Source organism: Pteropus alecto, unplaced genomic scaffold, assembly GCF_000325575.1.
Source record: "Pteropus alecto unplaced genomic scaffold, ASM32557v1 scaffold39, whole genome shotgun sequence".
NCBI classification, from domain to species: domain Eukaryota; kingdom Metazoa; phylum Chordata; class Mammalia; order Chiroptera; family Pteropodidae; genus Pteropus; species Pteropus alecto.
The window spans coordinates 8567440-8582633 of record NW_006443568.1 but is presented as its reverse complement, the minus strand read 5'-3'; the positions used below and the strand labels follow the sequence as shown (position 1 = coordinate 8582633).

General features: G+C 54.3%; 3 protein-coding genes across 4 annotated transcripts in view; all 3 read right to left on the bottom strand.

Annotated features, from left to right (window-relative positions):
* MAP3K6 (mitogen-activated protein kinase kinase kinase 6) overlaps window positions 1–3058 on the bottom strand; it is an 11614-nt gene extending 8556 nt beyond the window's left edge. Inside the window, 6 exon segments of the mRNA XM_006924525.3 lie at window positions 1–49; window positions 155–345; window positions 613–636; window positions 722–861; window positions 2183–2636; window positions 3053–3058. The exon segment at window positions 1–49 is cut by the window's left edge and continues 22 nt beyond it. Of these exon segments, the coding sequence (XP_006924587.2) occupies window positions 1–49; window positions 155–345; window positions 613–636; window positions 722–861; window positions 2183–2636; window positions 3053–3058 (864 nt within the window).
* A 1182-nt stretch (window positions 3059–4240) lies between these two features.
* FCN3 (ficolin 3) lies at window positions 4241–8233 on the bottom strand. The gene is given in 10 exon segments (XM_006924524.1): window positions 4241–4482; window positions 5313–5447; window positions 5551–5680; window positions 6758–6823; window positions 6825–6892; window positions 7110–7142; window positions 7387–7431; window positions 7774–7842; window positions 7845–7868; window positions 8143–8233. Coding segments are annotated over 10 exon segments (903 nt in total).
* Window positions 8234–11009: 2776 nt separating this feature from the next.
* Window positions 11010–15156, bottom strand: CD164L2 (CD164 molecule like 2). 2 transcript variants are annotated; one of them, XM_025041479.1, is made up of 6 exons: window positions 14940–15156; window positions 14314–14481; window positions 14143–14214; window positions 13559–13603; window positions 11875–12019; window positions 11010–11337 (listed from the first exon to the last, which is right to left on the bottom strand). In XM_025041479.1, exons 1-6 carry the CDS (start codon window positions 15145–15147, stop codon window positions 11331–11333), a joined length of 645 nt encoding a protein of 214 aa, XP_024897247.1. In that variant the 5' UTR covers window positions 15148–15156; the 3' UTR covers window positions 11010–11330. The 2 variants fall into 2 exon arrangements, with proteins under 2 accessions (XP_024897247.1, XP_006924428.2); XM_006924366.2 differs by lacking the exon at window positions 11010–11337 and having other exon boundaries at window positions 11871–12019.
* Between the last annotated feature and the right edge of the window lie 38 nt (window positions 15157–15194).

The window sequence follows — 15194 nt, the reverse complement described above, 5'->3', positions numbered from 1 at the left end:
TGGCTTGGCTTGCCGAATGTCCTGCCGAATGGTCTCCCGGAAATAGCCACTGATGCCCAAAACAGGGGAGGGAGGGAAGGAGAAGGAATGGTGGGGCCCACCCCCACCCTCTCCAGCCTCCTCCTGGTGCACCCTCTCTCCAGGCCTCTCTTACCAAGAGTCCGTGGGCATGGCCTCCAGTAGACGGGCAAGCCGGCCCACCAGGGGTGTGAGCAGGGCCTCAGTGCCCACCCCAGCCTGGACTAGCCCATCAGCCAGGCCCCTCAGGAGGCCTGCATCACCACACAGCACCTGACCAGTGGCTGTCACCACATAGGGGATCAGTGTGTAGCTGCCAACACAATCCTGGTGGGAGGGAGGCAGGAATCAGTAGAGGTCAGAAGTCAGCAGGTTAGAGAGGACCAGGGAGGGGGTCAGAAGTGAGCACCAGTGGGGTTGGAATAGCAGAGAAGGGGCACACTTCAGGAAGGGAAGCAATAGAGAGCACAGGATCACACAGCTGTCAGGGGGTATTAGGAAGGTATTAGGGAGGAGGCCAAGAAAGGTAGCAGGGGGTCAGAGGTCATAAGGGAGGTCAAGGGCACATTGGAGTGTGGGCTGGATTCTGCTCACTGAGTTCTTCTGGAAAATGTCCTCCTGCAGGGAATAGACAAATACTGGTATTCTGGTTAGGCCCCACCCCTGCCCTGTGTCTTCCCCCACCAGCCACTTGGCCACCTACCCGCAGGGCCTGCAGGTCAGGGAGGTCAGGCTGGGAGCAGAGAAGCACATTGTTTGTCATGCTGAAGCTCTCACGTACACCAAGGTGGTAGAACAGGGAAGGCTGTGCCAGGGAGCTGCTCACCTCCAGCACCACCACATCTGTGGGTACACAAGTGGAGGCCTTGAACCCTCAAGCCCAGCTGGTGGAGGAGGAGGCTGGAGATCCATCCTGGCTCCTCCTGCCTTCCTGTGTGACTCCAGCAGGATCCAGTTTTGCTCCTGGCCTCAGTTTCCCCTTTTTAGGGTCCCTTTGGCTCTTACACACAACTGGTATCTGTGATGTTTCAGGAGAGAAGTTGAGCTCAATGGGCTAGGACCCTCATCTCACTGATCAGAGCCTGTGGGCACTGGGTACAGAGGAGAGGAGGCTGTGCCCAGCCCAGAGTCTATTCTAGGCCATTTAAGAGGTAAGAGTTGGGCAAACACATAAGTTCCCTTCCCTGGGTCCTAAACCCAATCTCTTGAAAAGGGCTGGCACCAGCAGTGTGTAGATGTGCTGTGCTGTATGTGTGCCTGTAAGTATCTGTATGTGTGTCTGTGTCTGTGTGTAGATTTACTGTGACTGGATCTTTATGTGCCATAGCGTCTATGAGGGCCCATGTATTGACATGAATATGATTTGTGACTCTGTGTAAGATTCTGTGTGTCTTTGTGTTCTCGAGGGCGAGTCAGCCTTCATTTGTAGGCTGCGATTTTGTAGATATCCTGCAAGCACGGTGCCCGGACTCTTGGATAAACAAATAAGTATGGGTGGGGCGGGCGGGACCTTAGTGTTGGTGGAAGGGAGGGGTGACCCACACCACACGGGAATATAGCCTCCTTTGGCCCCGCCCCTGAGCGGACCTGCTCCGCCTCCAGCCCCGCCCATTGCCTCGGGGCTACTGGGGCCTCATAACCCAAGTTTCCTCTCCCAGAATCTTGTCGGTCAGGTCTCATCGCTCTCCTTTTTGCATCTCCAGCCCGATCTTCGAAATGCTAGGGACTGAACTCCAGCCCCCTATGTATAGCCCCTTTCCTAGTCCAAGCTCCACCTCCCAGAATCCGCCCTCATAAACTCTGTGCAAAATCATCCGGAGGCGGAGTTCTCCAACCCCACTCCCGAAATACCTCACACTGCCCGGCTCCTAGCCCTGGCCAATCCTAGCGCCTCTCCCTAGGCACTATGCGGACTCCAGAGTACTTAACTCTCAACCCTGAACGCCGGTACCGGGCCTGGATACACTAAGTACCAGCCTAAGTCCGGCCGCACTCCAGATGCCCTAAATTCCACTTTTGTCAGGTTCCCGCCTCGAGTCCCTCAGCTTTAGCTCACCTTATAACCTCCCAGACCTCGTATCTATCTCAGTCCCACCCTGGAGTCGCCAAGCCCCGCCCCTAAGCCCCACCCCGGCTCTCGGCCCCACCCCCAGCGTGCTCTCACCCGCATTGTAGAAGGAATCCAGCGCTGCTGTGTCTCCCAGCATCAATGTGCCAAAGGGCAGGCTGCGCAGCTGAGGTCGCGGCCGTGGCCCAGGCTGCTGCGCGCAGGCATCGCGCAGGCAGCGGAGGGGCAGAGGCTCTGCCTCGGCTCCGGTCTCGCACTCCACCCGGGGCTGCGGCTCCCGGGTCAGCACATAGACCACGCTGAGCGGCCGGCTTCGAGCGCAGCTCCGGCCGTGGGGCGCCGCGATCGACCGGCCCCGGCTCAGGGCCTCGGCCAGCGGGTCCTGCCAACAGCTGCCCGCGCGCTCTAGGGGTTCGCCGCGGGGGCACTCGCCATGCGGGGGCGCTAGGGCTTCGAGCGCCCGACTCTGGACACCCGGGGCCAAGCTGGAGCCAGGGATGACCGATCCAGGGATCTCTAAATCAGTAATCCGGACGAGACTGGGAATCTCCTAGGAACCAGAGATCCAAAGTCTGTTTAGAGGTCCCGTTCCCAGAATCTGGAGTCCAGGGCGAAATCCGGGCTCTGACTTGAAAGGTCTTGAGGATTTGAAATCAGGAATTGGGTCGCGGGAATTTGGGGCATCGAGTGATCCGCGGCTCAAAGTCACTTGGGAGATCCCGGGAATCGGTCTCACTGTGCCGGTCAAGCTGACTCCGCAGGAGAGTGTGCGTCGTCGCTCTCTCCTGCCCGGACTTGTAGCCGGGCCAAGCCCTTTCCCCGCCGACCGGGAAAGCTCCGCCCTCGGCCCTGGGGCGGCACCGCCCCCTAGCGGCCTGGGACTCGGCCCCTCCTCTCCCTCCTCTCCCGCTAGAACCTCTGAGTCCAGTCGCTTCTGGAATGTCCTGTGCCCCTGTGCGCGCCAACCGTCATAAGACGTGTGGTCAGGCCGGAGATGGGGAAGAGGCGTAAGCTGCAGGTTCTGTCCTGCAGGCATCTGTTGAGTGAATGGACCTTCAGACACATCAGAGTGTGCAGAGCTCGGTAAAGCGCACAGGGAAGGATTGGAATGGGGGAAGTCTGTTCCTCCACCTGCCATTAGCCCTAGTATGAGACTTGGCATCTGAGCCCTCTTGCCAGGGGGCTGCTTTCCCCAGAATTCAATCAGCTAACATTTGACCTCTACTCAGAATGTGACCGTGGGACCTGAAAAGGGTCCCTATAAAAACATTTTTTCTGCCCACCTGAAAGAGGCCTTGGGCTACAGCAGCTTTCCAGCTCCAAATTCCCAAGAATCCCTAAACTTTTCTCGTGAATTAGCGAGGCAGCAACCTACTATAAACCTCAGTGGACTCTGAAATCAGAAACTGGGGACTTAGAGAGGTTGAGTAACTTGTTTAAGATCACTTAGCCACATGACAGAGCAAGATGCAATCCCAGTATTCCCTATCAGACTACAGATATCAGATTCTTAACTATTTATTGCTCTGCCACTTTCTAGACTATGTCTCTGGCAAATTAACTGCTTGATAAATGCTAGCTCAATAACTGCTTTTTCACTACCCTGTGGCCCCATGGAAATAAAATGTGCCTTCCTTGGTTTGTCCCTGAGTTCAAACCACTTCCTAGTGGAACAGGCAAGAAATAGCAGAGGGTGAGAACTTGGCTTACAACAGAGGCTGGGGTGGAAAGAGCCATGGGCAACAGAGAGGGTGAAAAAGCTGTGCAACTCCCACCACAAAACCATCTACTTGCCAGACCTGGAGGGCCCAAGGGCACTGTCAGTGGATGCTTGAATCCTTTCCAAGTCTTCTTCACTGTAATGCTCCTCTGGCTTTGGCTTGCACACTTCCAGAGATGGAAGCTTCGCTGCTTTATGAGGTTGACCCTTCCATCTACTGGAAGGAAAGTCTTCCTTGCATGGAGCTAAAATCTATGTCCTTGTTCTGCCCTCGAGTTTTTCCCAGTAATTAAGAGTCCTGCAAGCCAGGTAAAGGTTAAAATAAGTTTATTTTTAATGTGGATAGAAGAGCAGAGGCAGTTAGCAGTGGGGAAGAGTAGCGGAGGGTCCGGAAGCTGTACAGGAGAGATAAGGGTGCCGGCTGCCAGGGTGCCCTAGCAAAACATCATGTGAACCTTGCGGTAAGGGTGGCCCATGCCGAAGCCTGAGGCCCAGTCAATGTCATACTTGTGGGCGGTGGTCCGAGATACTGCATAGCACCTGTTGAGACTGGATTGATAGCAGGATCCATACCACCAGGCACCATGGACAGTCGCCACGCAGTTGCCCCCAGCTATATCATGGTCGGCGTCATAGGTGGTAAAGGGCATCCCGCTGTGGTGGCTCAGGGAGTCCCCTGGCAGGGAGGGTGTGGGAGGCACATTGGTGCTGGCACCATGTCTAGCACCCTTGAAAAAATGATCTCACAGAACCCTCAGAGCAACTGAGAGGTAGTATTATCAGGCCCCATGAGAAAACAGCAGTGCCAAGGAGCCAGGGTGTTTGCCCAAGGTTACTCAGCTAGTCACAAGGGCACTGGGATTTGAATTCAGGACTGTGGCTCCAAAGCCACCAGCTCTTCCCTCTGCCTTGTCCCCTCCCAGAATCCCCAGCTTCTCTCTAGCTCCTTTGTCTCTTCCTAGCTCCCATTAGCAGCCCGAGCAACTCTGTCAGGGAGAGCTGGGAGGGACTTTTCATATGCCTGGGCAGGAAAGGGGGCTTCCCTGAGGCAACTCCTCATAACCACTTCCCTCTTTCAAGTGTCTCAACAGTTGCTGTTTCTGAAGAAGAAGAAGAAGAAAAAAAAAAACCCTTCCCCGGTTTTTCTTCCAAAGCAGATAATGCTAACATTCAGCAGGGCCTCAGATGGCTCCACAGCCTCCCTCCTTGTTTCCTTGTTCATTTTACAGAAGAAAAACTGAGGCTCTGATGAGGAAGGGACTTGCCCAGGGAAACAGTAAACGACAGAGCTGGATTCGAACTCAGGTCTGTTTGCCTCCAGAGCCCAAATTCTTCACTCTTGTACTACCCTGTCTCATGATTGCCATTTCTCAGATGAGGACACTGAGGCCCACAGAGGGGAAGGAATAGCCCTGGGTCATTATGGAGGTCATTATGGTCGTGCTGGAAATCTAGTCTCCCTCACCTTCTTCCCCTATTGCAGGGCCCTACCTTATGGTCACTCACCTGCAGTGCCCTCTGAGAACTTGCCCAGCACCAGCTGGTAGTGATCTGCCTCCCCAAGGAGGTAGAAGGACCCATAGCGAGCAAAGGCGCAGTTGCCATTAAAGTCTTCCAGCTCCACCCACAACTCCCAGTTATCTGGAGTGTGTGTGTGGGTGGGGGACAAGGATGAGGAATCCTCAGACCTCAAACTGCTGGAGGAATACACCTCAGGCTTCCTTGACCCTAGCTGGGAACTTACCCTGGAGAGTCAACTGATCCAAATTCTCATTTCCCGGCCAGAATTCAGACTCCTGGCTCCCAAAACCTGCTTTATAAGAGGACCAAGAGCGGAAGAAATCCACAAAACCATCCTGTCACCTCTGGAACACCTAGGGAGGCAGAGAAGGTCAGCACACTAGCCATTACTCCAAGCTGGGCATGGGATGAGAAGCAGGGGGCAATGGCAGCTGAGAGTAGATGAACTGTAAAATGCGGACTGATACTTCCCCCCTCTTTGGATTGGGGGCTTGTTGATAAAGTGTGAGTCCAGGTGAGCTTTGCCTATGATGAACTCTACGTTCTCTTATTTTTTACCAACACTCGACGTCACACCAAAGCCTTGCAAGCCCTGGGGGGAGACTGGAATGATGGAAATATCATTCCTGCCTTCTGGAGATGGTTAGACCTACTGGGTCTTATCATAGTTTACTATGATAAAAACCAAGACATTAGAGCAAAGAGGTCACCTCCAGAGACCCAAGCTAGACTCTTGGCCTTACCCTGATGCTCTCCCCACCTCCATTTCCTCCCTCAAGCCAAGCAGTCCCCAGGCCCTGTAGAGTTTCTCTCCTAAATATCTCTCAGTCTCAGTGCCTCTATTTCCGTTGCTGTCGTCACCCACTGTCGTCTTCTGCTCGGACTTCTGTAGTCCTCCTAACCTGTGTCCCTGTCTCCCCTCTTGTCCCTCCCTGCAGTGTATCTTCCATGTTGTCATCTTTCTAAAACATAAGTCTGACCTGGTTACTCTCTGCTTGAAACTCTTCCATGGCTTTCCATTGCCTTCTGTGCTCATTCAGTGCCCTCCATGAACTGGCCTTTGCAGAGGCCTTCAATTCATGCTTGACCCACACCAGTAGACCTCAGCCAACCACTCATCCCTGTTCTTAGCTCACTCACATGGTCTCCAGAAACCCTCTTGTACCGTACTGCCTTGCTGCATTTGCCTTTCCCATTATCTGGAATGCCCTTCTGCACCTCATCTGTCTAGAGAACTTCTACATAGCTTTCGAGGCCTTTTCAACTGTAAAGCCTTCTCAGACTTCTTTAGCCAGACCCTCTGGGAGCTCAGTAAACATTTTATCTAGTGAATTACTCTAAAGAATGCCTTGGCTCCAGTGGGCTCTGGCTCCCCCTAGGGGCTAAGGGGCAGAAGTGCCCAGTGGGCCTGTGAGTCCCTTCTCCCCAACACTCATCAGCCAACCACCCCCTGAAGTGTCCATGTCACAAAAGACTGGAAGGACTCTGCCCTCCATGTAGGCACAGGTGGTACCAGCCGTTCAAGGTGGCACCTCAGCTTAGCAGCTCCTGGCAGCTCCTGGGGCCTGGACACAGAAAGAGGAACTGAGGGGACCCCCAATTATGTCTCAACCCCCACTCCATGGGCAATGGAAGAAGCTAAGTATGGGACCCCGGGAGCCCTCTCAGTTCTTTCAGGCTCCTGAAGGGGGTTCTAGGGAAGGCTGGGCCACACCTAGTGGTCCACCAACACCCCAGTACCACCTGGTTCCAAGTTTCTGGCTCTTGGGAAGGCTGCCTCACCCTCCTGGCACCAGAGCAGGTTCGCTGGATCTCCTGCCCCCCGGAAAGACTGAATGTTGGCTGTGAGGTCTGAGTATCGCCAAGGGGATGCCTGCAGATCCCCAGAGGGGAGGGTGCCCAGGCCCTTCTCGTTATCCTTCCCACTCTTCCCAGCCTTCCATCCCTCTGTGGGGGCACAGCCACAGCCAGTAGCTGAGCAGCAGCTGAGCAAAGCCCTTCCCCTCTCTAGCCCAGGGACAGAACAAAGAAAGAAGAATCCCTGATCCCATACACTCACCAGGCTCACCCTTGGGGCCCATCTTGCCTGGTGGTCCAGGTTGCCCTGAAATCTCAGAGGCAGAGATACTATAAATCTCATTCCATGCCCAAGGCCAAAAAACAACAGGGATTCGGAGCCAGAAGTCAATCCCAGATGCACTTTCCACTGGCTGTGATGGTGGAAAAAGGACTTACTCTCTCAGAGCGTTACTTTCTCCCTCAGTAAGATGGGGAAAACTTTCCACCTGCCTCACAGAGTCAATTTAGGGTGCTGGGCACCCAGCCTGGAGCCTGACACACAGTAGGCTCCTTGTCCCTTTGTCACGACCTATCCGCACAGTTATTGCTGTACCCCCAGCCTCCCCAGTTTATCCCTGGCCCTTGCCTGCTTTCTAGTATCCCTCACCTTGACGACCTGGAGCTCCCTTCTCCCCAGGACTTCCTGGAGCTCCAGGACAACTGGGCAGGAGGACAGTTTGCTGGCTTCCAGTTCCCTGGGTTCTGCAGGGAGACACAGGGCCAGTCGGGTACAAGTGGTCATAGGTGGAGTGGGCATGTCTCTCCTAGACCCCTCTGCAGTTCTCTTTCCAGCTCCCACATTGTAGCTGTCAGGATACTTGCCTCAAGGCTTTGCACTGTTTCCATCTATTTATGTGCAGAGCCCAGATCATCAAACTCCCACCCTGCTCCTTGAGGCTAGTGAGCCTGGGTGGGAGAAGGACACCCAGGAAGGGAACGAAGATGGGATGGTGAGGATGGTGCTCTAGGCCCCTACCTGGGCAGCTGAGGTGGTCCTGGGTCCTCAGACAGGCAGGCTCCCTGAGCAAGAGGAGCAAAAGGGAGAATGGGGTCCATGAGAGGCCCATCTTGCTGGTGCCCTTGAGAGAAGATGCCAGTTTGTAAAAAGGCCAGGCTGGTGGAAGTACCTAAAGGAAGAGTTCCGTCTATTGTCCTTCCCCAGGAACACGCCCCCCCCCCCCGGCCCCGAAGCTGGAGCCCGTAGGAGGTGGGGACATTTCCTCCCTCAGCCACAGAGAGAATGGGCTCCCTGCCCTTGCCAACTGGGATGGAGTCTGACTTCTGATCCTGGCCTCCAGGGCTCTCCAGCCATCTCTCCAGACCTCTGCACTCATAGGGGTTTTTCCACCTTTGAACCTTAGCTCATTCTGTGCCTTTCATCTGGAATGCCCTCATCTTCATCTCTACCATGAAGCTCTGCCTGTTCATGAAGGTCCAGCCCTAATGCTAGCTGCACTAGGAATCCTTCCTCAATCCTGTCGACAGTATTAAAGACCATTGCTATTATTTGTTGGGCACCTACTGCACTCCACAAGTCATGCTCCGTGCAATTTTTATGTCACCATTGGTCCTTACACAGCCCTGCTTATAGTCATTACTTTTGGCCCTGAGTTATAGGCCTGATACAAAGGTGTTCAATAAATACTAGTTAAATGAAAGAATAAACAAGGAGAAACTAAGGCCCAGAGAGAGGACATGACTTGCACTCTCTCTGGCACTTATATGCCCATAGCCACAGAGATTTCATCCAAGCCCTATGCCCCCCACCAGGGCACCCTTAGCAAAGTGCCCACCCTCATATCCCTTGGGGAGCCCCTCGCAGGACCTAGGAAACAACTGCTAATATAGGCCAACTGCATGGGCAGCCCTGGCAGGCAGGCCTAGAGGATGGAAGAGCAGTAAGGAAGCAGCAGCCATGATCTAGATGTGAGGGGCAAGGTCTGAGCTAGAGAGGGACATCAGGTGATAGGGGAGGACAGGGAAGCCTCATTCGTTTATTCATTCATTCATTTATTCATTCATCCATCAAATCCTCCCTGAGGGCCTCCACTATACCAGGCCCAAAGCTTGTGGGCGTGGGGAGGACTGAGGTACAAGGAGGCATTAGGGAAGGTGGAGGCTGAGTTTGCTAGACAGGATTAATCCATGAGATGGACGCTCTGAGGCCATGCAATTTGTTTTGGGAATCTGTCCTATCCAAACTCTCTCACAGGTATGCCAAGATCTGTGGGCAAGCCTGCTGATCATGGTGCTGTTTATAATAAACATGGAAATGACCCAACTGGACAGTGATAAAATGCAGGCAAATAAGTTATCACCATGTGGACAAGTGATAGGGCAAATCTGATCGACAATGAGAGGGGCAAAGTTGCAAAACAATACGTACAGTACGATCTCACTTTGTATTTTAAAAAAGCTAAATGCTGTAAATTCACAGGAAAAGGTCTGAAACGTATTGTGAACCACAGTTATTTCTGGGGGGTGGGACCAGGGGAAGTGATTCTCACTCTTAATATAAACTTCTGTATAATCCTTTTGTTCCTTACAGGCATTTACTACTTTTGAAAATGAAAACATCTGATAAAAGAAATTTCCGTAACTAAGTGGAAAGCCAGCAGGAGGTGGGGGTATTTCCTCCCTCTGCCAAGGAGAATGAGCATTATTCCAGCCAGCACTTAAATGCTGGTTGGAGAAGCCAGGGGAGCGTGATCCAGGAAGGAGAAACTGCATGTGCAAAGGCTTGGAGCAGAGACAGAACAAGGAAGGCTGGGTAACAAGAAGTAGATCCAAGTAGCTGGAGAGGTGGCTTGAGAGGAGGCTGTCTGAGGGGGGTGGGATGGGCTTTGATGAAAGTGTGGAGGAGGAGGGGCGAGGAGGTGGACTATGTGGCGTTGTTGATGGTGGTGTGATGTGTAGGCAGGTGAGCTTTCTGTGAGGCCAAGGAGTAGCTGGAACTACCTGTGGACCCCACGGTCCTTCAGAGCCCTTCCAGCTGCAGCTGGAGACTGCGGAGAGGGTAGGTCTGGGGGAAGAAGACGTGCAAAAGGCTGGGCTGCAGGCTGAACAGCTGTGTGGATGGGTGCCCTGGCATGAAGCAGATGGAGCACACGCACCATATCCTAACCTTCCCCACATCCCACTGAGGATATTGCTGTTAACCCACTTAACAGATGAGGAAACTGAGGCTCAGAGCTGTTCAATCACTTGCTCCAGTTTACACAGAACACTTGGGCTCCACAGTCTGAACTCTCAACCATTACTCTCTATTGCGTCTCAGCTTCCTAGAACAGTCCTAGGATTAAATGTCAGACTCTTAGCCACATGCTTGGTTTCCACCAAGTGCCCCCTCGGTGGGAGATGTTGTCAGTCTGGGAAGAATTCTGGGCCCAGGATAGGAGGTGGGCATTGGCTGGGTATTTTAGGAGGGCCTGAATAAAGAAAGCCAGAAGCGCAGAAATGGCTGTTGAGAGTCTCAAGGGGTGTCTCCACTTTGGCACTGGGGCAGAGACATAACTTTAGGAGCCACAAGAGCCTGGAGATGGCTCTGCAGGGGAGTTCTGAAGTTCTGCTCACTCTGGAGCCAGAAGAACTTGAATGCAAACCTCAGCCCTGCCTCATCTCACTTGAGCAAGTATGCTTACCTGAGTCTCCGTACCCTCATCTGTAAGGGAGCAGGGGAGGGGGCTTAACACTTTTAACAGATGGAAATATTCCAAAAGGTGACAACAACAGTCCAAAGCTGAATTCTCATTAAGGAGGGGACAGTGGTTGAACCCCTGCCCCACCTAATCTACACATAGCCCAAGACACAGGACACAAAGCACAGTGCTGGAAAGAGTTCCTTTATTTGGGGACAGTGCACAGGCCAGGTTGGTGGAAGAGGCAGGTACAGACCCAGTGTTAAGCTGGGGGCCTGTTGGGGGCCCACAGAGATGATGGATGAGATAGGAGGTGGCTGAAGGATGTTCTCAGCTGCAGGTACCAGGCCCAAGACAGAAGATATTGGACAGAATGTCAGATATTGGGCATTGAGACTGCTGGGTGCCTGCAGGGGCCGGAAAGTGGTGGCCAAAGGTTTTCCCACCCCCAGTGCCCACAAGGAGGGCAAGAGGGCAGCCTCTTCGTCCTCCTTCCCCTCAGTGTGAAATCCAGGCCTGAAGGGGGTCAGATTCTGCAGAAGCCAGACAGAGAGGGCACTCAGGGCGGTGGCTCTGCCTCAGCCGGGCCAAGGACTCCCACCCCCAGAGAGCAGGCAGCCCCTGGAAGAGCAAACACTTTAATGGAGGCTGCGGTGACCCACCCCACAGCACACATAGCACACGGGGGCCTCTGAGCAGCATCCCTTCTCAGAGGAAAACCAAACTGCACACACAGCCAAGGTCCTTCCCGTGGCCACAGAGCTGCAGGCCAAAGTCTCGCCTGGGCTATCACCTACTGGTTCTCCTCCCTGCTGGCAGCATGAGGGGACAAAGACAGATGGGCTCAGCAGGGCTCTCAGACACCAGGCCCAGGCTGAGTCCTGGCCTCAGCCAAAACTCAGCACAGAGAACCCACAACTGGAGGAAGAAGGGGTACGGCTCACATGGGGGACATTGGGAGGGAGGCCTTGCACTTAGGGCTGCTCCACTGAGAGGACAGTACACTGGCACTTAAGGGGACCTGAGGGGCAGGAGTGGGGTGGGACACTGCTGCTTGGCCAAGTACTCACAGTGTCTGGTAGGTGCTGTCCTTGGCCTTGAGGAAGCGCAAGACGAAGAAGGCCACTGCCTGTAGGCTCAGCACAAGCACAACGCCACCAATGAAGCTGGCCCCGTCAAAGCCAGGGTTATGGGCTTCAGGGACAAGAGGAGTTCCTGCAGGATGGAGGTCATAGCAGGCCACCAAGGACTAGGATGCCAGGCCTACCCCAGTAACCAGCACAGGTTACTTAGAAGCCCCAGTCCTCACTATGGGAGCCTGGAACAGTAGGCTCAAAAGTTTGGCCGGATCCTGTGGGCAATTGGGAGGTACCTGGTGGGAGGGACATTGCCTGGCTGGGGAGGGCAAGGCCTTAGCTTCAGCCCTGGCCCTGCTTCCAAACTGCTCTATGGCTTGATGCTTCACACCCTCTCTGGGCCTCCTGATCACATGGGCCAGATGGCAACTGAGCTCCCTTCCAGCCTCCCTCTCCCACACTGGCCCAACAGGGTGAGGATGGATCTAGAACTTAGGCATCCAGACTCCTTCGAATACAGAGTCTCTTTCAGTCTTGGGTCTCGGGATTCAAAGCCCAGATATAGATGTGGTCCCCTTTTAGGACTCCTAAGCCCTGAGACCCTGAAGTCACTGTACGTTGGAACCCTTACTTAGGGAAGGAGCAGAGGAGGAAGAGGAGGTCCACACCCCACCAAGTAGAAAAATGGAGACTAGACAATATAGGTCAGAGGGAGCAGAGCCCTGAGGGCCAGGGACCTGTCCAGAGTCACCTCACAATTAGGACGGAGCCAGACTCACACAGTGTCCCCTAACCCCTTTCCCACCTTAAGGCCCAGAGTTGCCAGGCTGTGCCTGGGCAGCTCCCAGCTGTGCCACGTTAACCATCAACTCTCACCACGTATTTGATTTCAGGCCTTGGGTCTGGTGCCCAAGGCAGGGCTAGTGGTGAGAGATCATTCTGGGGCAGTGGACAGGGGCTCAGGTAGGAGTTGGGTCCACCTCCCAAAGGGTATAGCTTATGTAGGGGGTGGTCTGAGAATATGAAGGGCAAAGGGTGGTCCTGGCTGCAGCTCAGGGAGCCCCAGAGAAGGACACTGGGGGAAGAGGAGAAGAGGGAAGATATGAGCTGCACAAGACCGACCTGGGGCTCAAGCTGGAGGGAGCTGAGCCATCAATAATTCAGCCTCCAAGATCTCATTTCTGGCTTTAATTAACCAAGAGCCTCTTCAGCCATCCCTGCCAAGCCTGCTGACCTCCAGACCCTGAGGGGCAGTGGGGACCAAGGGGTGTGGCTTTTGCCTCTTCTGCCAGGAACCTGCTCTGTGACCCTCTCTGGAGCTGGAGGTTGCAGTAGGTGGTCACTGAGGACATCTCATTGACAACCTAAGCCATACACACTCAGCACCAAGAACAGTTCCTGAGAGGGTCACTCTTGGTTCTGTGCTGGGGAGGAGGGATGGGAAACATCATCTTGATCACCTTCCTTGCATCAGACACTGACCTAGGCGCTATATATCCCCTCATAAAATCCTCACAGCCACTCTGTGAGGTGCTATCCAACCCATTTTACAGATGTGGGAACAGGTTCAGAAGAAGTCACAGGGCTGAGGTCACAGAGCACATCAGTGCCTGAGCCCAGTTGCCTTTCCCTAAACCTCTAGTCCTCCCACCACCCCATTCCCCCAGGTAGTACCTACCTGTTGTGATTGTCTTTGGTTCATAGGTGGGGTGGTGGTGGGCAGCTAAAGAGACAGGGAATCAATCATAAACGAGCCTTCCATCCCCTGACTCCCATCAAGACCCCAGTCCAGGCCAAGTTGAACTTCTGATTCAGATCAGATCCTCTGTTCTAGGTCCAGATCTGTCCAACATACTTTCAAGCCTTAGTTCACCCAGTTCCTTCCACCAGACATGCCCTGTCTCCATCTCTACCTTTAAGAGTCATCTCTGATGCCACCTCCTCCAGAAAGCCCTCCTCTCATTCCTTTCTGAACTTCCAAAGTCCTCACTATGCTTTAAATTGGAAGAACTAATTTACCCCCTTCATATGCCTGTCCTAGATCCTCCAGCTATACCAATTTACAGATGAGGAAACAGGCCAGAAAGGAGAAGAGACTTCTCAGTGAGCTAAGGCAGAACTGAAATTGGACCCAAGTGTTGGTGGGCATGGTCTCCTCCCCAAGAGACATGAATTCCTTCCTGGATGGCAGGCTCTGGCTACAGACACCTTAGCCCCTTCCCCCCGCCCCTACTTGGCTTAGGCCAGTGGGAGCCGCCTTACCTGGACATGACTCTGAGTGGTTGTAAACAGAGCAACCCTTTTTGACCACCTCGGCTTGGGCCACACAGTGTCCTGGTGGGAGAAGGTGCAGGTGAGAGAGTTGGGGAGAGGGGCCAAGGCTCTGGGGTTCAGAACTGGGACACTCAACTTGGGGAGGGCTGAACTCCATACCTGGCTCCTCCAGCCGACACTGCTCCCACACGCAGCCAGAGAGGTTGTGTGCTCTGTCCCCCTCCACACAGTGTTCACAGAGCTTCAGCTGTTTGCAGGCCCCTTGGACAGCTGGCCAGATGTTCATGCGCAGCAGGGCTCCACGCCCAAAGCCTCGCGCTCCTTTACCTGGGAGTGGGGTAGGAGCGATTCCTTGAACCCAAGCTGCAGCCCTTCTTCCCCACTACTGTGGCTCTCATCCCTCTACACACAAACCTGGAACCCCTAATCCCCACTACACACCTGGAGTTTCCACAAACACATGGCTACACATACCTAGAACCTCCCAGAGCTTCTTTGCTTTGCATACACCTGGGATTCCCAGATACATTTGAAGCTACTTCCCCACACACAACTGAAGCTCCTTAATCCTCTACACCTGGAGCCTATATACATACACGGGACTCCACACACAGCTAGAGCCATCTTCACTCACCCCTGGAGCCCTGCACAAGTCTAGAAACTCCTCGCCCGGCCTTCTCCCCCGTCCCCAATCCCTGACTGCTCCTGGGCAGGCAGCTGGGTGAAGAGCACCCTCTTCCACCTGTCCCTGTCCGGGCCCCTAACCAGACCCTGGCTCTCGTTACCAGCCACAGCCAGCTGGGCACACAGGAGGAGGCAGCAGCAGCCGCCACAGAGCGCAGCCCGTAAGGCGCGGGGTCCCGGCGAGGCCATGAGCGCGGGGTAGGGGCTGGGGGTCGGCAGAGAGCTAGTGTGGCGCGTTCCTTCTGAACTCGGCTCCTCCAAGATGTACGGAACGAGACCGGGGCAACAGGGGCGTGGCCTGGTGGGCATGGTCAGGCAAAGACTGGGCCAGTGGCGCAGCCGGGGGGGCTTGTTGG

Bases quoted from the DNA above. Each gene is read 5' to 3' on its own strand.
- CD164L2 (XM_025041479.1), bottom strand. From the start codon at position 15,147: ATGCCCACCAGGCCACGCCCCTGTTGCCCCGGTCTCGTTCCGTACATC. The intron at 14,215-14,313 runs GTATGGAGTTCA...TTCTCCCACCAG, and splicing joins GTGTCGGCTGGAGGAGCCAG to GACACTGTGTGGCCCAAGCC. The intron at 13,604-14,142 runs GTAAGGCGGCTC...CTGTCTCTTTAG, and splicing joins CCACTCAGAGTCATGTCCAG to CTGCCCACCACCACCCCACC.